This window comes from Leptodactylus fuscus, chromosome 6, assembly GCF_031893055.1.
Source record: "Leptodactylus fuscus isolate aLepFus1 chromosome 6, aLepFus1.hap2, whole genome shotgun sequence".
Lineage (NCBI taxonomy): Eukaryota > Metazoa > Chordata > Amphibia > Anura > Leptodactylidae > Leptodactylus > Leptodactylus fuscus.
In genome coordinates, this window is record NC_134270.1 from 49,217,049 (window position 1) to 49,239,741 (window position 22,693).

The window sequence follows — 22,693 nt, forward strand, 5'->3', positions numbered from 1 at the left end:
ATGTATGACATGCTCTCTGTTAACAATACCTGCAGGACGAGGTTCACATACCCCATTCCAGAGATAGTTAGAACCCGAATATGACATTTATGGAATAACCTGTGGATATATCTTCAATCATATACCTATAATGGGACCATGACCAATATGGCTTATCAATTGTGAAATTGATTCATTCTCAATAAATCTAAACTGATCCAATTGACTTATGATGGATCTGTGAGGTTCTTAGCGTTACAGACTGCATTGACCTTCCCATGGACCTTCCCATGTCAAAACATTTCTGCAATGAAGATCATAATATCACCAATGACATGAAAATTTTGGTTTTAAGAGGGAATTTTAAATCAAGAAAAGAGAGAGGGATTTATGAGTACAAGTTTATGACCCTGCTTCAAACATTGCAGAAAGGGATGAATCTGACACATGGGTTCATGGCATCCTACAGAAATCACTGAACTGAGACAGCCATAAAAGACACTCTCTGAACTGATAAGAACATTGCAAACTGATGAATTGTTTATTTGTATGTACCAATAATCAATAACCTTCTTCCACCCTCCCTCCTAGAATTCTGTTCCTGAGTGTCCTTTTGTACATAAATATGCTATTCAGAAATAGTTTTTAGATATACCTGAAGAAGAAGCCCAGAGCTTCGAAATGTTGTATCTGTCATCATTATTAGTTAGCCATTAAAAAAGGTATCAACTACTGAAGACTCTCAAGTTTTTTGTTTTTGTAAACAATTAGGAAGACTTTAAAACCAGTTCAAGACCACTCATAGACTATATACGTCCGGACGGTCCCTCTCGTTCTGCGAGGACGTACCCTGTTACCACAGCCAAAGCTCCTCTAAAGAAGGCAGGTAGCTGGTATCCATTGTAGCAACTATCTGATGGGGAGGTCTCCACATGACCCCTCCCGGCAGCTTCTATGCTACTTGCCACCAGAATAGCATTTTTTTTTAATTACAGCTAATGCACTTTCACTTTCTTGTACAGAGAAGACTGCTATTTGTCCCAAACAGACAGATTGAAGATTCGAAGATGCCTGCCTAGAATAGCCTTTCTAAGGGCTATGTAAAACGATCTAGCCAATGACAGATTCCCTTTAAAGGAACCCTATCAAGCATCAGCAGGAAGCTTGAGGAGACAACTGAAGCATGTAGTTTTTAGGGACCATTTTTTTTTTTTAAATCAGATAATTTTTATTAACAAATTTTTCTTAACATAAAATCAAACAATCGACAAAACAACAGCAACACAATAACAATTCAAAGTAAATATGGAGACACAATCCGACACATAAAGAGGTAGGGGGGGAAGTCCATTAGGACCCCCCACTAAATCTCCAGAACCTCCTTTGATTTCCATGTAAAGAATAGCATTCAGGGGATCCTATTGTTTTTTGTCCCTGTGGGATGGGGGTAGCCTCCAGGCAGTGCCGTTGTGAAAGTGTGGGGGAAATTTTTAATCTATATGTATAGTTTTCTATTAAAATATTAGCACGAATATCTGAATATAGACAATATATAGGTCTTAGCTTATAAGTTGAGATCTAAAGATACAGTTTGGGACCACATACAGTAGATAGTTTCTGGAACTATATAGTTAAAAGGATCGTATCATTCAAACACATTTTTTTTTCTCCCTAACACGTCAGAATAGCCTTAAGAAAGGCTATACTTCTCCTACCTTTCGTTGTGTTCTCCTTGCTGCAGTTCGCTTGAAATTCTGTTTTTTGTCGGTATGCAAATGAGTTCTCTCGCAGCACTGGGGGCATCCCCAATGCTGCGAGAGAACTCTCTCCAGCGCCGCCTCCATCTTCTTCAGCAATGTCCTCTTCACACGTCTTCTTCCGGCGCAGACTTCAGATTTCTAGGCCTCGGGCCTAGGGCAAAGCCGACTGCACATGCCCGCCAGCCACGAGAAAATGGCCGCTTACAATACTGTGTAAGCGGCCATTTTCTTGTGGCCGGCGGGCATGCGCAGTCAGCTTTGCCCTAGGCCTAGAAGTCTGAAGCCTGAGCCGGAAGAAGATGCGAAGGAGACCCTTTCCTGAAGAAGATGGAGGCAGCGCCCCCAGTGCTGCGAGAGAACTCATTTGCATACCGACAAAAACCGGGATTTCAAGCGAACGGAAGACAACGAAAGGTAGGTGTAGAATAGCCTTTCTTAAGGCTATTCCGACGTGTTAATGAGAAAAAAAATGTTTGAATGATAGGATCCCTTTAAAATGGGAACTGTCCTTTCAAAAGAGGCACACTTGGGATTTATACATGCCACCTATTGCCACCATCACCCAGGACAATACCACGGACTCAGACTTCTCCATTTATAAATTGCCCAACTCCAATGGCTGACAGTCATGGTCATTCAGAAGCAATAAATTCCTCTAATCCATTAAAAAGCCCGTGATTGAAATCCTATGAAAAAATATGCAACAAATTCTACGTCTAATTAATAATTGTATAATATAATTAATAATTAATCGTCTTATTTTGAAGCCAGCCTCAGAGATTTTTTTCTTCTCAGGACCAATTTTGGGTGGGGTCTGTCTCTGTCGGGATCTCTCATGATAGAGATGGACCGATGGCACAGACAGGGCTGTACAGGCAATCTGCATAAGGAAACAATCTTGATGGACAATGTCTACATACATATGAAACCATGTTTTCTCCAGGTTATGTGCTTTATGTATTACACTGAGTAATAAGAAAGGCCAGATTGTGAAATAATGACATTTATGACTAGATTCTGCCTTTGATCACCCAGGATGATAGCCTAGTGACTAGCAGAGCTGGTGTCCTCAAACCACTCCTCTCAGACTGCCCTGTGTCTGCACAGATAATAGAACAGAGGGTTGTCAGCTTTGTTCGTGCGAATAAAGTTATTTTATGTCTGGCTGGAGAGACAGACGGCGCATGCGCTTTACAGCCTCCTGGCCCCGCTGCTGCTGTTGTTGCCGTCGCTGTCTTTCCGCAGGTTCCGCTGTTTAGACCGAGCGCGGAGCAGAAACCAGAGACTGGCGGCCACGGAGAGCAACTCCCCGTCCTCCTCCCCCTCGCAGCGAAATCTCGGAGGACACCGGGCTCCGTGCAGGAACATCCTGACTAGCGCCAAGATCGAGAACGTGCGGCTGCGCGCCCCCGGGAGAGCTGGTGAGTGTGAAGTATACGGAGCGATGTGTTTATGTCAGGAGCCCCGCTACAGTGGTTGGTTGTAAGGCGGTGAGAGGAGCAGAAGGAGGGCAAAGTCCATAGAATTATGGGGATCTCTTCACTATTAGGGTGATGGCACCCCTAAAAACCCCCAGAACACACCCTCTCCTTAGACTGCTGGTGCCCTAAACCAGAGCCCCCCCCCCCCCCTGTTCCTGTAGTGGGAGATAACCTAGTACTATTATTATTTAATTCCATGGTTCTGCACATAACCAATGGGTTCACATACATAATACAAAAATGACTGCAATAGTGTATCTTGGTGACCCGCTGAGAGAGCGCCCCCTTTGTGAGGGCTACACTCTAAGACAGCAGGTGAGGGAACAAATAGTTCAGATAATGGGGTTGGACTTTACTGAAGAGGTTGCATGTGATTGTCAGGGACAGTCTTATGTTCTGCATTGGCACATTTCGGAGTACACCACCGGACAGTGCGCTTGAGCCCCAAAAGCTAGGGGTACGTGGCGACTTTTGGCTGTGAGACAGATCATGTGGCTGTGTGGTGCTTCATAGCTAATGAAAGTGAATGTTATGTTGTGACTGGTACATTGCCGCAAACAGAATCCTGCTGTAACCCTTGCCTTAAGAGTGACAGCCATAGCGCCCCCTTTACCAGTACAGTGATTGGTCCCACAAGGTTTACTTCCATTTTACACCTGTAGAGGGTAACTGCCCTCCGATTGTTCTCCTGTGTACATGGTTCATCCCCTCCCCATAAAAGTGCCAGCTTCACTGACCTCCTTCCCTCATAGAATCTAATAACCTCCAGACTCTCTGCTTCTCCTCTCTACAGGGTTTTGTCCTCTTTTCAATAATATTTATTTAAACACGTTAAACTGTTCTGTTGTGAATTTTGTCGTACTTTACCCCAGCTGCTCAGTAGGAGATCCCTGGTTGCCAGTGTATACGCTGTGTAAACTCTGCAGAATTTAAGTCTCTGGGTGGAATTTGTTAAGATAAATGCCCTGACTGGTGCAAGACATGACTGAATTATCCAAATGCTCCAGCCTCTTAATAAATCAGACTAGCGCCCATGCACAATCTACACCAATCATGAACTGCCATAAACTTCCTATATAATCCAAAGCAATTCTCGCTCCGCTGTCTGCCCACATTCACAGAAAGTGGCGAGTGTGGAATAGAATGGGGAATATGGTGGAACAAGCCATGATACCTGAAAACGGCTGCAAATTAGTTGATACATTCCCCCCTACTATGTCTGCAGGAGGCAATATGACAGCCGTCAATTGCTCAGCTATCCCTGACTGAATCCTCAAAGTAACAGCTTGTTCAATATTCTGTTATATTTGCGCATGTGCTACATAGATGGGACCTTCTACTAAGGAAAGTGTACAGTGGTGTCACAATGTAACAGTTTAGGACCTCTTAGGAAGTACGTACGAGGCACATGTCTGGGCTAGAGATCTTAGCATTGCTGCAGTCTCTGGCTGTGCCGCACAGGGATGTGATGTTTTGTTCATTGTCTCACTACACACACCCACATGTTTAATATATAGATAGAGGTTTGTGTTTATACATACATAGTGTGTGTATAATATACATTACTCACACTGTATATATAAGGAGGGGGCTGTGTGTATGTGTAAACATGTCTGCGTAGATTTATATACACACATATAGCACTGTGAGCTGGCACTCCCACCCAGTTATTTCCTCCATACAGCGCCTGCTAGGTATAGGCAGAGCCGTTCTAATCACTGGTTAGTCTTCCTGCCTCTGCTTTCTGGGTTCTCTTTTATCATTGCTAGTTTCTGTCCTGAGATTATAGAATTGTTGTTTAGGATAATACGTTGTTCTGCTCCATCTTCCTCTCTAGCTTACGTCCTGTGACGGAGTGTGGGTGTAACATGCAGCTCTTCACCAGTGAACCTACATCTCCGAATATGACCTACACAACTGTCCATAGGTCCATTGAAGAGAATGGGGTAGAGCTGCAGTACCACACACAATCCATGGATATGTGTCACTGTTTATGATAGAAAACGACTATTTTCCCACCCTGAATAACTTCTGACCTGTTCATGGCATGTGAGAAATGGAGCTGGGAATTACCTGTTGCATGTACAGTACACTGTTAAATAGAGTGTGGAGGTGAAGCACTTCTGTATCTGAAAGGGGATGCAGTGAGAGGGATATGGGAGCATAGGAGGGATCATGTAAAATAAATGTGATTGTTGTGTACACAGTGCTAATGTTTGTATTGTGCCTATGATGCTAGTGGCAAAGTTATGGTTTAGTTGGACTTGGAGCTTTGTCTGCACTTGTCAATATGTACATACTTTTACTTTGTTTTACCTAGGTTTGTTTGTACTAATTTTTTATTTTTTATTTTTGCCCTAAATAGCCAACTACGCTCCCGGAATGATGGCCGATGCAGTTCACTACATTCACCTGCAGAACTTCAGTAAGTCTCTCTTGGAGACCCTGAATGCTCAGCGTCTTGGAGGTCATTTCTGCGATGTCACCGTGCACATACATGATGCAACGCTGCGGGCCCACCGATGTGTACTCGCTGCAGGGAGCCCGTTCTTCCACGACAAGCTTCTCCTGGGCTACTCAGAGATTGAAGTTCCACCTGTTGTTCCCACCCAGGTAGTTCAGCAGCTGGTGGAGTTTATGTACAGCGGGTCGCTGGTTGTTGCGCAGTCGGAAGCACTGCAGATCCTTACAGCTGCCAGTATTTTACAGATTAAGACAGTCATTGATGAGTGCACACAGATCATATCTCAGAGCAGAGCAAACAAACCAGTGTCTATTGCTGGAGCCATGGCGCCTTGTGGAACACAAAGCAGATCTTCCATGAACAAAATTCAAGAACAGCCCAACAAGGAGGCTGACTGCCCCTCAGCTATTGGCCTGAGAGATTCAGCTTGTTCTTTACCATCTTCATTGCGATCAAATGAATTGGATATAATTTCCCAGATGGGAGCGGTCAGTGAAGCACCAAAGCTACTGTGCGCTTCTGAAGTCCGGTACAAATTAAGAGATATGTTGTCATCACAGCAAAGGCAACTTCCAGAGGTAAGGGAGATGGTGCCCGAGGTCGAACATGTGTCTGATGGTGAAAGCATATCGACTGCTTACTTACCGCAAGCAGAGGCTCCACAGAGCTGCCACAGTCGCAAGCAGCGCCAGCCTGTACGTCTCCAGCTCTCTGATTCAGTCCCTGTTATTATTAAAGATGAGGATGAGGATGAAGAAGAGGACACTGAAGAAAATAATGGCAAAGATGAGAATGAAGACGAAAAGGGAGGTGGTGTGTTTAGCGAGTGCAGTGGAGGCTTCACCAGCTGTGGTGAAAACGATAAAAGCAGAAGCCCTGATGACAAAGTCCGAAATGCCGGTAATGGAAGGAAAGACTCCACGGGGCAGATGGAATTTTCCACTGAAGGGCAAGATTTCTTCTCCAACCAGGATGTGTTTTCAGAATCCTTTATACCTCCCTGGCAGAATGAGGAGAACCTGTCAGAAGGAACCAGGGAGAATTCAATAGACAACAGTGACAAGTTCCGCTCTGACTGCAGTTTGGATGGCTCCAGCTTGAGGAATTTGGCTGTGGTTGCTAGTTCTGACTTCAAGTCAAGTCCACCTTTTAATGCAAGAGTTGGTGAATCCAGGGGACTACCATTTGTGGCTTCAGTCCTTCCCAGAGACCTTAAGAATTCAGTCTCGGCTGCGGTGGCGGGCGGCTCATCCAGTATCTTCCAGTTCCACCTGACTCATCCTAACCAGAATCAGGCAGGAGTCACGCAGGGCTTTTTCAGTGTCCAGCAAGATGGTGCAAATAATGTGGTACAAATGAACTCTAATTTGGTCTCTGGAAACTTGCAGAATGACCAGACACCACGTCCTGGTCCTTCCCGTAACCCCGAGCCTTCCTATGTGTGCAGTCACTGCCAGAAAACCTTCAGTTCTAGGAAAAATTACACCAAACATATGTTCATTCATTCAGGTAAGAGTTTTCTAATTGAAAGAACAATTTCTGGTAGGAATAGGAGCCGGTGTTTTATTAGCTGTATTGTACATGGGGTGGTGTCATACTATATTTTTGTACATGGGGGACTATGTTGTACTAGTTACATTCTTACCTATAGGGAGCAGTATTATACTAGTTATATTGTCTATAGGGTGCAGTATTATACTAGTTATATTGTCTATAAGGAGCAGTATTATACTATATTGTCTATTGGGAGAAGTATTATGCTAGTTATATTGTGTATAAGGAGCAGTATTATACTAGTTATATTGTCTATAAGGAGCACTATTATACTAGTTATATTGTCTATAAGGAGCAGTATTATACTAGTTATATTGTCTATAGGGTGCAGTATTATACTAGTTATATTGTCTATAGGGTGCAGTATTATACTAGTTATATTGTCTATAAGGAGCAGTATTATACTATATTGTCTATTGGGAGAAGTATTATACTAGTTATATTGTCTAGCTGGAGCAATATTATACTAGTTATATTGTCTATAGCGAGCAGTATTATACTAGTTATATTGTCTATAAGGAGCAGTATTATACTATATTGTCTATTGGGAGAAGTATTATACTAGTTATATTGTCTATCTGGAGCAATATTATACTAGTTATATTGTCTATAGCGAGCAGTATTATACTAGTTATATTGTCTATTGGGAGAAGTATTATACTAGTTATATTGTCTATAGGGAGCAGTATTATACTAGTTATATTGTCTTGGCAACACCAAATGTTTTATTCTTTGGTAATGCTAATAAAGCTTATTTGTATCTTGTATCTAGGAGCAGTATTATACTAGTAATATATAAGGAGCAGTATTATACTAGTAATATATAAGGAGCAGTATTATACTAGTTATATATAAGGAGCAGTATTATACTAGTAATATATAAGGAGCAGTATTATACTAGTTATATATAAGGAGCAGTATTATACTAGTTATATTGTTTATTGGGAGCAGTATTATACTAGTTATAGTGTCTATAAGGAGCAGTATTATACTAGTTATATATAAGGAGCAGTATTATACTAGTTATATATAAGGAGCAGTATTATACTAGTTATATTGTCTATAAGGAGCAGTATTATACTAGTTATATATAAGGAGCAGTATTATACTAGTTATATATAAGGAGCAGTATTATACTAGTTATATTGTTTATTGGGAGCAGTATTATACTAGTTATATTGTCTACCGGGAGCAGTGTTCGGCATCAAGATGCCTTGTGATGATTATATGAAATTGGATTGATGGTTATCAATGATGGTGTAGAAGAAGCAAGTACTGCAGTGTATTCGCTGATAAATATTTCTTTGCGACCAGCTCCATAATTTATATGTCTAGTATATAGGCACTTGTGGTTCTCGGCAGGAGTAGATTGTATATGGTATGGCAGGGAGGTGACGTGCTTTCTTGGCAGCTGACTTGTGTCTGTGATTGTGTCTTCTCTATGTTTATCCTTCGGGATCGTTTTTCTCTTCTTTTTAGACTTTCTTATTTAGGAAACGGCTTAAATTGCAGTTTAGAACTGAAATAGAAGAGGGATAGTTGTCTTATATAGCATGACTGTGAGAGATTATTACTGCCCTGATCAGTATATTTCAGCACTTTAGAGACTATATTCCACTTAGTCAACTGCTTGAAAAAATATTTCTTTATATCGTATTCATTGTAGCTAAATTGTATAGTCCTTCTTTCTACATTTTACTGCTGTTTTTGAAGGGTGCAAACATAGACTTCTGGGTATTCATAAAGGTCTCCCAATATACAGTTTATATTGCAAAGTGTGGGCAGGTATGAAAGACGGAGGATGAGGAAGATCATTGAGTATGTACAGTTTTCATCAATTTTAAAAGATACAATAACCATTTAATATTTTGGCGCTGTGTATGAGTACTGGATGTGTTTTTCTATTTGTTTAAAAGCCTCCTTTAAGTGTAAAACTTCCCCTTTAATTAATATTTTTCACAATTTACATTGGACAAGTCATTGTTTGGTGCTCATAACCTCATTGTGGAATAGCCCTAGGCTTGTTTACCGGTTATTTCCTGGTAGGTTGGGTTAGTGTATCTTACACCGGACATTAGTTTGCTTAGTTTGGATACATTATAAGTAAAACCGGTCCTGGGACTTTCTCTTTTTCCGGGGAGATCATTGACTGCTTTTTGCAACTGTTACAAAAAGTCTGCCTGTTTCCAAATCGCCCCCAAAGTAATTGTGTAGCATTGTGTAGGGGCCTTTAAAGATCCCATTGTCATTTGCAGACACTGTAAATTCCAGGGTTGCGGAGCTGGAGTCGTAAAGAATTTCCATCTATTAACATTATTGTATAATTAATTGAATAGTTTGTTCCATATTTACTTTCATAGGAACTCAGTCGCTAGCTTTTTTGTGATTTATGAGGACCGCCAACTCCAAAGGATTCTGCAGCCAATTTGCTGGATGATACTGCACACGGCCTTACCAAGGATCAGTTGGTGTATCCACTATATTTAAAGGCTGGATTCTGGTTTTAGCTGGGATTGTCAATGTTAAGTTGGGGGCTGAGATTAATGACTAGAATGGTTGCTCCAGCAGGCATGGACAGAGAGATTGCAAATAGTAATAGGTATATTTGGAAGCCTATGACAAGCCACTACACGACATTATTACTACTAGGGGGTGATTTGGGAGCTGAGAGGTGCTGTATAAAGGAGTTTGCCAAGACTTGATGGAGAGAATACTGGACATATTTCCAAGACCGTGCAGATTATTAGAAACCATGCAGCCTTTTTCCCAAAACTTCACTGATTATGTTTGGTCCTGGGGCCGAAACCCATTCACTTTTGTGTAGCTGACCTGGAATAGTGGAAGGAAAGTATGGACTGAGCCATGTTTTCTAATCCTACACCACCTCTTCAAGAACGAGAATTCCCATAAACTCTGTAACTTGATTATGGGACCTTTGTGTTTCTGAAAGGAGCTTTTGGGTCTGGAAATATTAGGAACTTGACATCTACACCATTGTTCAGCACAGATGGGCGCCTTTTCTCTGCAGATGGTCATTATCTTGCCTTGCAGGAGTCCTTTTCTTGGTGTATGATATTTAAGCCATACACACTGTAGTAATCTGTGAGCAGTTGACCCTGTGGGCCACAAGACACTAGTGATAAGCAGTGCAAGCATTGTGTTAAGTAAAGAGATAAAACCCTGGTTCTAACCCTAAAGTTTAGTGTAGTCTGGTGCCTGATAACAGTGGGAGTGCTGAACTTGAGGCCTGTAGTTGGAGTTGGTTGCTATATGTTGGTCCATTCAAGTTTATGAGACACTGCTCCCGTACCGATAACCATCCGTTCTAAAATTGTGGCTAGTGATCAGAATCTAAAGTTGATGGCCTGTCTTAAAGGGAGTCGCTATTGAACTATAAGCACAGTTATGTAGATGGATCTTTTGAATAAAACACTTTATTCTGCATCCTGGTCAGTGCCTCGTTGCTGATATACCTATTGAGCTGTCTAATGCAGTGATGGCGTCAGCGTTTCTGTCATCACACCAAAGAGCTGATCCCTGCCTAGCTCTAGTATCTGGACATGTCAGTCATAGTCATGCAGTTCTCTGTTGCATTGAGAACAGTGGCGACCACTTCATTGCACCAATCAGAAAGCAGAAAAGCATTTTGTTCATGTGAAGCCCTGGCTATGTGACTGTGCTTATAGTTCAATAGGTTCTGGTGACTCTCCGTTTTAAGGGCAGGCCATCACTTTTAAAAGGAAGACATCCCCTTTCAGAATAAAGCCACTCGCACAAGACAGCTGTTTTTTGCTTAGGGAACTCTTGTCTTGGCAAACACCTCCCTTGTAGTAGTTGCAGCTTGTTGCATCTTGGTTGACTATGCAGGTCGGGAGTCACACTTATGCCCCATACACACAACTGAGTGTGCCATCCCATGGACTTCTGATGCTTTGTTCCGATTCTGCTCTGCGACACGGGCACTGAGCATTATCCGACTGCATTCAGATATAAAATCTACACCCCTGGCCTGCATACTTGGCCGTGTGAGGCCCCTCAGAGTGCTATTATGCAGTAGTTCATAGAGGGGTTTCTGGGCATGGTAGTTCCCTGTTACGATTGTATAACTAAGTCTAGTATAGACAGCGGAGATCTCTCGGAGACAGCCCGCTTATTCTAGACTACAGGATGCCATTTATGACAGACTATTGTCCTGCTCAGGACTGGAGCCATTTCCATCATGACCTTATGTTACGGGATGGTTATTTCCTAAACTTTCTGTAAAGTTCCTCTAGGGCAGAGCTTTACTTTTAGTTTGTTAGTGACTGGACTCCTATTGTTTGGCTCTTTTTGGTCTTTTTTACATTTTGGCGTAAAGGACTTTGTGACGTGCAGCTTGGTCTGGGATAAACGTTGCTTGGGCCGTTCTTTCAGTTCAGTGAGCCTGTTATGTAATGGTTTATAGGAGCCTCTAAACAGACGCTACACGGTTTATACAGCGAGCGCATATTTTTCCCGTGCCGTGAATAAATAATTCAGAGATGGATAAACATCCTGTTTGATCGGCTGAGCACAGGGAGGTGGACGCCCGCCGTTCTACATGCCAAAGACTTCTAGTAAATTCTTTCCATTGGCGCTTTCAGCCAGCAGAAATGTTTAAGTTTGTAAAGAACATCAATGTTTGTAAGATGTTCCCCAGGAGACTTGGCTATAGGCAAAATGGAAATAACAAAACCGAGAGTAAAATTATAGTAAAGTTGTTTAGTCGTGAAATAAAAGAAGTCTTTCTGTTTTCGTCATGATGGGGTATTCCCAACTTGTGAATGTAGCAGGGCTATGGAGTCAGGTTCTGGTCTAGAGGATAGGTCATCAGTATCTGATCTGCAGGGGTCCAGTAATCGGACCCTGCTTCTCTGTGCTGAAAGCTGCTAGAGTGAATGGTGAATGCTGCAGCCCTATCCATTCTATAGCAGCGGTGACAGAGAACAGCACCCCCTTCCTTCCCCTCTCCCACGCTTCTATTGTTTCCAACGCCCATAAACTGCTAGTACAGCTAATCTGCAGGGTCCGGGTGTTGTTCCTCCACAGATCAGATACTGATAACCTACCCGTCAATGCCATACATACATTAGGGGCTGGAAAACACCTTTTAAATGTATAGTTTGTTGCCTATGTATTGTCATAGAACTGAATCGCATGCTTTTTTTTTGGGGGGGGGGGGGGGGAATAGGAGTTTTGCAGGTTCTGACTGCCCATGGCTGTTAGCCTTTTAGTGTTAGAATGGGGCTTTGGAAAAATACAGCCTGCAGTGTTGAGTATTGATGCTGTCATTTTGGTAATGGCCTCTTGCAGTATCATGCACACATCTCTGTTGTCATAATGGCTTTCGTTTAATTCAGTGCTACTTGCTGAAATTTTGTGGTTTTTGGGTCACAGTTGCGTGGATAAATCTCTGGAGCTATAGTTTAGGTGTATGTGTACCAGGACCGGTTTTGGCTATATTCACAACACCATACTGATTCTCAAGTTAACACCAGTCTGCCATCATTTTTTTTTTTTTTTTTTCTTATTATTATTTTGTGAAAATGGAGCTGGGCTTTAGAAAGGACTGTGGGAACAGGACCAGTTTTGGGTGGAGTCAAACTGGTTTCAAAATAAAATGACTCTCGGGATTGTCTAGATTCCGATTTATATTGAGAGACCAATGTTATTGTTTGTATACTGAAAGATATGGGACAGTCACACTACTACTATGAATGCCCATTGCTCATCTGTCCTGCATGCACAACTTTTTCTGCCATCAGAAGAGTTAAAAAAAAAAAAAAAGTGGGCAGAAAGCTTCTGTCATGTTATTTCCATTAGGCTGAAGGCAGACAGCAGACCATCGGCATCAGTCACGTAATATCTGTTACTCTCATCCTATGACAAGTTCAACGGACATTAAATAACGATAGTGTGAGCCCACCTTTTACAAATTTCAGACATACTTTCTGTATCAGTTCCTTATGGTTTTTAGATCTCTGCTTGTTGTCATCCATTTGATGTACTTCCAGTGGATAAAATCAGTCTCTTGTATTTTGATGGACACCCAGAGGTGCACGGTTTGTTACAAGACAGAGCTCTGAATACTGTGAAGTAACTGCGACGAGCTGTGCACTTGTGTACATCACATGACCATGGACTGTACGTCACATGTCCCAAGAAAAGTAGTGATTCAGCATCCAGTCTAGTGTCAGTTTAAAAAATTACTTTTATTTGACCATTAACATTTAAAAATAGCAAGAAACCAGTGACAAAAAAATGTAATAGAAAAAAGACACAGCACTTACATGAAGACGTTTCTTGGATTACATAGGACAACGGTAACACGAAAAAAAGACTTTAGCCGCCTACGCGTTTCGGGGTCAGAGCCCCTTCCTCATGGCGAAGTCAACGTCTTCATGTAAGTGCTGTGTCTTTTTTCTATTACATTTTTTTGTCACTGGTTTCTTGCTATTTTTAAATGTTAATGGTCAAATAAAAGTAATTTTTTAAACTGACACTAGACTGGATGCTGAATCACTACTTTTCTTGGGACTGTCTAATAGCACCTGTACCGGCAGGGTTTATAGTTTTTCGTGCACCAGTGCTAGTATATTCACACATTGGGACCACAGGAAACACAAGGGCTGTGACATACAATTTTTCTGGTGTACGTCACATGACCATGGACTGATTATTCACTGAAAGTAAGCAGAGATTTAGAAAACTGAAATTGTGAAAATTCTAGAACTTTACATTGTACAAACAATAACATTTGTGTCTCCATATTTATCAATGGTTTAACTATATTATACAATGATTGCAATTGCATAATTAATTGGATGCATACTTTGTTTACTTAATGACTTTCATAGGAATTGGTCACTAGGTTTTTATTGGATTAAAGGAGCATTACTGCTTCTGACTGCCAGCCATTTATGAAAGAGTCAGACTTGGGCTGTGGAAAAATGGAGTCTGAGTCGGTGCTTTGGTTTACTTTTTCACAGATCACTGGCATCACTTGTTATATTCAGAGCTCCAATAAGAGGCCGTCAGTGTCAGAGCTCAGAATGGCACCCCTCGTCTGACACCACCCTCCTGACAGTATAGAGACTAATAGTGCTCAGGAATGGTGGGGGCTAGAGAAAGAAATTCTAACTGTGCCACCTATTAAATGATGTAAAGAGCTGGACTTATTGGAGGCTGTGAAACGTCCTCTTTAAGGGTTACTGTAGTTTTGCTTAACTTTCGAAAGGCCATAGTAACAGATAAGATGTCGGTAAAATAAAAAAACTGGCACCTCAGAGTATGTGGTGAGATAACCGATAAATTGCTTGAGGACAGATGCTGCACTACCCGGGGACCAAACAACCAATGGTTGTTGGTATAGATGTGGACACAAATGATAAAAAAAGAAAAAATCCAGTAATAAATGATGTGCTGCTGATAGTTTATAATCCCTTATTGATAATGGCAACGCGTTTCAACACCTTGCCTGGTGTCTTCGTCAGGCCAACTAGTGGATCACAAGCAGATAAGATGTTGTGCTTAGATCCTCATTGGTCACTAGAACAAAATGAAAATTGAGCACTAACTTTCAGCCCCTGTCGACTCTCCTTGGACAGCAATATACTTACTGTCCGGTACAATGACTTTTAGTTCCTGTTTTAGTGAACAATGGGGGTGTCAGTGCCTGAACCCCATAAAAAACTTCTGAGATGTCACAGTGTAAGAAAAATCACAGTGACTCTTTAATTTTGGGTGATAGAGGAGTGTACTCATTGACATATTAAAGATGATAGGGAATTTAGATTGTGAACCCTATATGGGTTAGTAGCTGACCTCTGTGGAATATGTTGTTGCTATATATGTAAGAGAACTGATAATAGGGGTCACCAGTGATACTCATCTATCTACTCTTGTCTTCACCCAGGTGAAAAGCCCCATCAATGTAGCATCTGCTGGAGATCCTTTTCATTACGGGATTATCTGCTCAAACACATGGTGACCCACACTGGTGTCCGTGCTTTTCAATGCTCCATTTGCTGCAAGCGCTTCACCCAGAAGAGCTCTCTGAACGTCCACATGCGCACACATCGACCCGAGCGCTTCCAGTGCTGCTTCTGCAATAAGTACTTTTCTCACCGCACTCTACTAGAGCGACATATCGCCACTCACACCGCCTGATTGGTGAACATTTTTCATCCCAGTTTTATTTACAATGTCTAATCCCACAGGGCTTCTGTTTCCCAACGGATGGGTTTATAACCAGGGGCCAATGTTGCTGAAAGCCAAGTTTTGTTCATGTTACTCCTTGTGTTCTGAAGAACCTCTTATTTTGAGGTTTCTCAATATGTTTGATAACATTTTCAAGGCATCTATCACATGGAATTCAACACCAACTTCATCAGAAAAAAGGACACAGCCCCACAAGATGTTGAAGAGTGGGATCGTGTCCCACCTTCAACATGAAATCGAGGTCAAGAACGTTGAGTTTGGGTACAGACAACCAGTGGTCTGTATGCCAGTAAGCATGGAGGAACATCACCTGACCTCATTCAGTCCGGTGGATCTGCATTCCAAGAAGAACATAAATTCAATGTTCTATTGACCAGCAAAATTCTGGGAGATGAGGAATAACAGTTCCCTGGCGGAACATGAGTTTCGTTGTTTTCATACCCATTGGGGACCCATGTATTGGACTTTAGAACAGTATTTCGATTTAATGCCTACTCTAGAGTATATAACAAGACTGTTCTCTTTTAAAGGGTTTCTCCAGGATCATGGCTGTAAGGGTTCCCTGAAATGTGGCCTATGGAGGTACGTTAATACTTGCTTAGGTGATAGAGGGGGTTGTTTTCAAGACCGCCAATTCATTCCCTTTGCAGGTACATCATAGGTCTTATGCAAGGAAACCCTATCTTCTACTGCCATATGCTGTGGTACTGGAGAACCCCTTTGCCATGAAGGTTCTGGAGATGGCAGCAGATGCGGTTCTGTAAGGTTGCACATCAGAATCCATCTTTTACATCCTGGACCAGAACATGGTTCCCATCTGATCTATCCAGCGTGCACAGTAGCACGTCTATTTCAATTGTGAGGTTACAACAGAGAGAAAGTGAATAATGTCCCACAGTTCCCGAGGTTACTAATGGAGGAATGAAGACCAGGGACACATTAACGTTTTCTAGTTTGTGCGTCTTGTATATAGCTTATTTAACCACCTTATATAATGTTTGTATTTATGAAGATGTGTGTGACTTGGAGTCAGCTGTGTGTTCTATGTGTGTGTATATGTGTATTATCCTGTCACCTGCTTTTATGGACGTCACATGGCATGACTATTATTTTTTTTCCTCTTAACTTAATTATTGTTGACACCAAAAAATAGTTTTCTAATTCCTTGCCCTACGGCGGCATTTTTTAAGAAGTGATATTTGCACTTTTCTTTAGCAGGGTGTCTCGCTTCACGCTGTTACATTTCTGCCAAATATGAATGGAAATGATGTGCTATAGGTATTAAAATACCTACTTTTTTTTTCATTTTTTTATTTTTTGGTTACATCACCTCTTCCTTTGAAATGAAAGGGAACCTACCACCCCAACATTGCATCTGTAAGATGCTGAGCTAGTAGAGATGAAGTCTTTTTAATGTGCTGAGATGGCAACTGTATTATGTCTGGGAACCCTTCAGTTCTAGTGATGCAAACTCTTATGGCCCAGTTCATATCTGTGCATGGGTTTCAGCTTGGGGACCCCCCAAACAGAAACCTAATTCGCATTAAAAAAGCAATTACCCTTAGGAAACCTGCAGATCCCATAGACTTTAATGGGGTCCGTGTGGTTTCCGCACAAAAAAACGCGGAGAGAAAAGAGCTGTTTGCAGGACTTTTCTCTCCACATTTTTCATGCGGAGAGGGGAACGGAATGGCCTGAACGCAGATGTGAACTGGGCCTTATCATCATGAAGTCATGGTCTGAATATGGCCTTACGTTGGGAAGTAGTCGATAAGCCCCACTGAGAGTGTCATGTGATACATTTTCCTTATTTCACTCTGTTGAAACACAGTGATGTCTACAGCTAGGTGTCTCCAGTGTATCTGCTAATATGCATAGCCACTTAAAGGGTCACTTCTTAAAGGGGCTCTATCAGCAAAATTTAGCTGTATGAGCCCCACATATGCGTGAATCGCCTTTAAAAAGGCTGTTCAGGCACCACTAATCTTATTTTAAACCCCCGCCCCATTTTAAAATAAAACTATAAAAACATATAGGTAAATCATACGTGAACGTGCACCCTGGGCGGTGATGCACGATCTGACGTCATCTTCTGGCACGCCTACCTCTTCTTTCGGTGACGCCCTCTGGTCCTGGCTCTTCCCCGGCTTCATCTTCATCCTCTTCCGGTGGTTCAAATCCGATTGGTTGAAATCCGGCACATGCGCAGTAGCGCTCCCTCCGGAGTTACTGCGCACCCTCCGGCACTATTTTTCTCAATGGCTTTGTCACCGGAGTGTGCGCAGTAGCTCCAGAGGGAGCGCTACTGTGCACACACGCCGGATTTCAACCAATTGTATTTGAACCGCCGGAAGAGGATGAAGATGAAGCCGGGAAGAGCCAGGACTGGAGGGCGTCGCCGAAAGAAGAGGTAGGCGTGCCAGAAGATGACATCGGATCGTGCATCACCGCCCAGGGTGCACGTTCAGGTATGATTTACCTATATGTTTTTATAGTTTTATTTTAAAACGGGATGGGGATTTAAAATAAGATTAGTGGTGCCTGAATAGCCTTTTTGAAGGCTATTCACGCATATGTTGGGCTCATACAGCAACATTTTGCTGATAGAGCCCCTTTAAAGGGTAAACGACCATCAGTGGCACTTAAGACAGTTTCTTTTCTCCTAGAGGAGAACTATTTTATATATTTTCTTTTCCCTGCTGCTTTACCCACAAGGTGAGATGGTACCTTCCTAAAGGTACCTGAGCTATGCTGAAAATGAAGCCGTCTCTCCTCCAGTACAGCTAAGGAGGATCACATGACACCTCTACGGAAGCCCTCTTGGCCAGTTAGTAGCAAAGTGATCGTGGTTCTCTTGTAGGGCTAGACAAGTAATGGGATTCATTCACCCTTGAGGAATCTGAAGATTGTTTTTTAATAGAATTATTAAAATGTCTCTTATTTTAAAATGTCAGCGCCCAAACTGCTCAACCCTGTCCATGTGGTCTGGATACCTTTGCTGTAAGCAGCTGTCAGTCACCGCCACAGCTCACAACATGCAGCAGGTGCCAGAAAGTACGGAGAGACTATTTAGAATGGCCCATGCGATATTTGTGTATAGCGGCAAGATGATAGGACAGAGCAGGAGTCCATATAGAAGACATGGGTGCACGTAAAGATCTTTGAGGTCCTAACTAAAGACTGGAAATCTGGTGTTAAGGGTGCATTCACACTGAGTAAACGCTAGCTTATTCTGAACGTAAAACACGTTCAGAATAAGCGGCGTCTAAAGCAGCTCCATTCATTTCTATGGGAGCGGGGATACGAGCGCTCCCCATAGAAATGAATGGGCTGCTTCTTTCACTCCGTGCAGTCCCATTGAAGTGAATGGGGAGTGCCGGCGTGTACGCTCTGGCATGAGCAGAGCTTGCCGTATACGCCGGCACTCCCCATTCACTTCAATGGGACTGCACGGAGTGAAAGAAGCAGCCCATTCATTTCTATGGGGAGCGCTCGTATCCCCGCTCCCATAGAAATGAATGGAGCTGCTTTAGACGCCGCTTATTCTGAACGTGTTTTACGTTCAGAATAAGCTAGCGTTTACTCAGTGTGAATGCACCCTTAGAATGGAAATCTACACCAGTTTGAGGTCCTAATGCCTTGAAACTGACTTGAGTTTTAATAATAGGTGTCCCTGCCTTGGTCCGTCCTGATCTTTGTAATGTCTATATTCACAGAATGTGGCGGGAGAGGCGTGGACAGGGGCTTGAGATGCGCGTTTGGTGCATGAAAGGGCTTTGTGTCAAACATGTGCCTCGGTATCATCTCTCTATGTCAAAAAAATGTGCGTAGAGGGAATGATGAATTCACCCCAGTGTGTCAGCATCATGTAGATCCACATGTGGCCAAAATCATAACCATGCAATCATTGATGACTACACGGGGCTGTCGCTAGTTGAGCATGCACCTTATGTCCTGCTACATAATGCCATTGTGTACACAGCGATTTTTGGATTTCTTAACGAAATCATGGTCACAACGTGACTCCACTTGCGTTAGTGATGGAGTCACAGGTTTCCCCCAAACGTTGCATCAAAATGAATGTGTAGCCCTAAGATTAAGGCCAGGGCTTCACTGTGACATTCTGTAGCACACAAGATTGCACTTAACTCAATGCATCCATATTTCATGCAGCTGTGGCTCTCTGTATCCTCAATGTTGCCCTGGCCTAAATGTTTACTGAGCTGTCTGACTGGGTTAAAACAAGTAATTCACATAGTGTAGTTACATCTATGTTTGCAAAACCTTCCTGTAGTATTTTTTAGATGTGGTATTGATGCAATTTTAGCTGCACTAGAGAACTTGTATCAAAACTAAAAGTGGTCTCCTGGTCCCCAAGTGAAAATGAATGGTGGGCAGGGAATAAGGGATTAAAGCAAAAAAACCAAACCTCCTCACCTGTCCTTGGTTTCACTGTCCCAACATCAGCTCCCATTGCTGGTCTTCTATTCTGATAAAGTGGTCAGCTACATTGTGGCTGCAGAACCTACCTATACATGACCGTTGCATGCACTTGGGGGTCATACTTATGATTGCCCGAGCCCAAGAAGACTGACACCAGGGCCCTTTAGCTGAGATGGTAGAGTCTAGGACCGGTGCGTATGCCTTAGTTATTTTAACCCCTTGCCTGCCTACCATTAATTTTCACTTGGGGCTCCAGCCTTTTACATAAATGTAGTATTCACACTCAGTCTGAAATATTTCATGCAGGCTTCCTCCTCCAACTACAACATATGATCGAAAGTTTTCTCATGATAGCCAATAATAATTTGGCTCGTAGGCCAAGGAAATCTGCATAGCAAATAACATCACAGTGCCAGTGTAGCGAACTTTAATGGTAAACAAGAAAATCAAGATTAAAAATTTAAAATCATCAAAAAGGTTTAAAAATAAAAATTTAGGAAAAATCACCCAGCTCCAGTCTTTTGCCATTTGGGCTTAATAACTATGATAGCTTCTCTGGGTATGTCATGTGATCAACTTGTGGCAGTTCTGATTGGCTGAGAGGGCTTCCCCTAAATGTGTTGTGTTGCTTTTCAGCTTTGTGCCCATATGTTACAGTATCTTTAGAAAGTGCTCTGGACATCCATGACACCAATCTGACTGTGCTGCGCTGTCACCTGACTGTATCCGTTTATAGCAGGAATTCTTTAAGTTTTCATTGAAGGGGTATTCGCACATTATCAAGTCATCCCTTATTCATATACCCAGTAGGGGTCTGCCTTTGAGACTCCCATCATCATGGAGTGGTGGGAGGACCAGCCAATGCACTTCTCCTTTCATCTCAATGGCAGTGCTGGCAAAAGCAGAGGTACAGCACTTCGCTCTCTCCAGTGCTCCCATTAAATGCTTGTTGGGATGGGAGTACCCATTTAAAAGTGATCATCATTAGCCTGAAGGAAATATGACAACAGGAATCGCTTGTTTGTTTAATGTTAAACATATTTTTAAAGAATTTTGGTGAGGTTTTTAAACTATATAATTTAAACAATTCCTAAAAATCCTGCAGTTTTGACTCTGGCCACTAAGCCGCATCTCTCACTGAGACTTCCTGTTTTTTGAAGAATTCTTTGCACCAACAACCTCACTTGTCAGTGCACCGATGATCACCGAGCAGTGCCTAGAAACCCCCTCCATAGAAGTTAATAAGATCTGCTGTGGCCCTTGGTCCATCTGGAGTAGATAGAAAGTAACAAACTTGTTTTTGGCTTAGTGGCAAAATTTGGAATTACAAGAGTTTTAGACTTTAAAAACTACACCAAAAATTCTTTAAATCACAGTTTATATTTAAATTATTATTATTTTTTAAATAATATTCTCCCCTATGCATGTTACTGAGAAGGTCTTTCTCCTAGTAATGAAAATGGTCCCCCCCCCTCCCCCCCCAAAAAAAGTTGTGCCTTATGCCTACCCACAGCTCTTACAGAATACACTGGACACAGTTAATAGCGGTGCTCTGCTTTTTGGGCAGTGGATATTTATGAATTAGTCGCAAGGTTAGTTATTGTAGGTGCGCCTTTTCATAGAAATAGGTGCAGAGCGCACCTAAAATAACTTGGGCTGGATTCACATCTGTGTTGGAGTCTCCATTGCAGAATCCACCGAAGATCGGCAGAGAGAAAAGTCCTGTCCAGAGAAGTTTTTTTTTTCTTTGGCGCTTTATGGCGCACACTCGATGACTCCATCATAGCCAATGGGATCCATTGGTCTTCATATGTAACTGCTGTTTAAGTGGTCAGGCTCTGGCGGACCCGAAGAGCGGCTACCGCAGCACTATTGTGAACCAAGCATAACCTGCTCAATATGTATCAACATTGTGCAAAATGTACCACATGGAATTGTGAGTCCAATACTTTGTAATATGACCAGTTTTTTTTTTTTTGTTTTTTGCATTACTCTTTTTAAAGAGGCGCAGGTTATAAATACAGTGAAAAAAAGAAACTCCACCTGGGCCGCACTCCTTTTCCTCACCAAAATGCAGCAATGAAGAAAACCACCTGGGAAAATGGTGCAAATGAAGGGTGAATGTTCTTCTCATGAATATACCAGACTGATAGACAGTGTGTCCACTGCTACTGGTAGCTAAATGTCACAATATTTTGAGGGGTGTTTTTGTGCAGCTTTGGCTACTAGTAGCCTTGACTTGGTGCAGTATACAAGGCAGAGGCTGCCATATTGTAAGCTGTAGCATGCCACTCACTGAACAAGCAGCCTACACACTTCTCTATGTTTCACAAGATCGCGTAGGCTGTGCCCAAAGACTGATATTCCAAATGGAACCTTCTTGCAGGGTACAAGAACACCCCATTTGTTGCACAGCTGTACTTTTGGACATAATTTTACCCAATACAGTATTTGACATTGTAAATAATACTGAGTCACATCCAGAGCTGCCATCTCAAATCCTTAAATTTTGGACAGCTCTTATGCTAGGTTCACACCGACTTTTCTCTCTACCAGTTTCAGTATGAAATCATTACAAACTCAGTGGATCCCATCATAGTATATGGGATCTGCAGGTTTCCGTGAAATTGCTTTAAAAGCGGACAGGGAAACATGAACGCTAGTGTGAACCTAGCATTAGGCTGAGGCCCTGCATTGTGGAAACAGCTTTTTTTGTTGCAGATTTTGCTGCGTTTTTTTTTTTTTGAGCCAAAGCTGGGAGTGAATTGAGCAGA

The 22,693-nt window shown here is 42.2% G+C and overlaps 1 protein-coding gene across 1 annotated transcript in view; it reads left to right on the forward strand.

The window, feature by feature from the left end:
• Nucleotides 1-2,941: 2,941 nt before the first annotated feature.
• The window catches only part of ZBTB45 (zinc finger and BTB domain containing 45), a 500,250-nt gene continuing 480,498 nt past the window's right edge, over nucleotides 2,942-22,693 (forward strand). The window contains exons 1-3 of the mRNA XM_075279937.1: nucleotides 2,942-3,160; nucleotides 5,586-7,193; nucleotides 15,172-16,915. Of these exons, the coding sequence (XP_075136038.1) occupies nucleotides 5,603-7,193; nucleotides 15,172-15,425 (1,845 nt within the window). The 5' untranslated portion in view covers nucleotides 2,942-3,160; nucleotides 5,586-5,602 and the 3' untranslated portion in view covers nucleotides 15,426-16,915. The remainder of the gene's footprint in view (nucleotides 3,161-5,585; nucleotides 7,194-15,171; nucleotides 16,916-22,693) is intronic.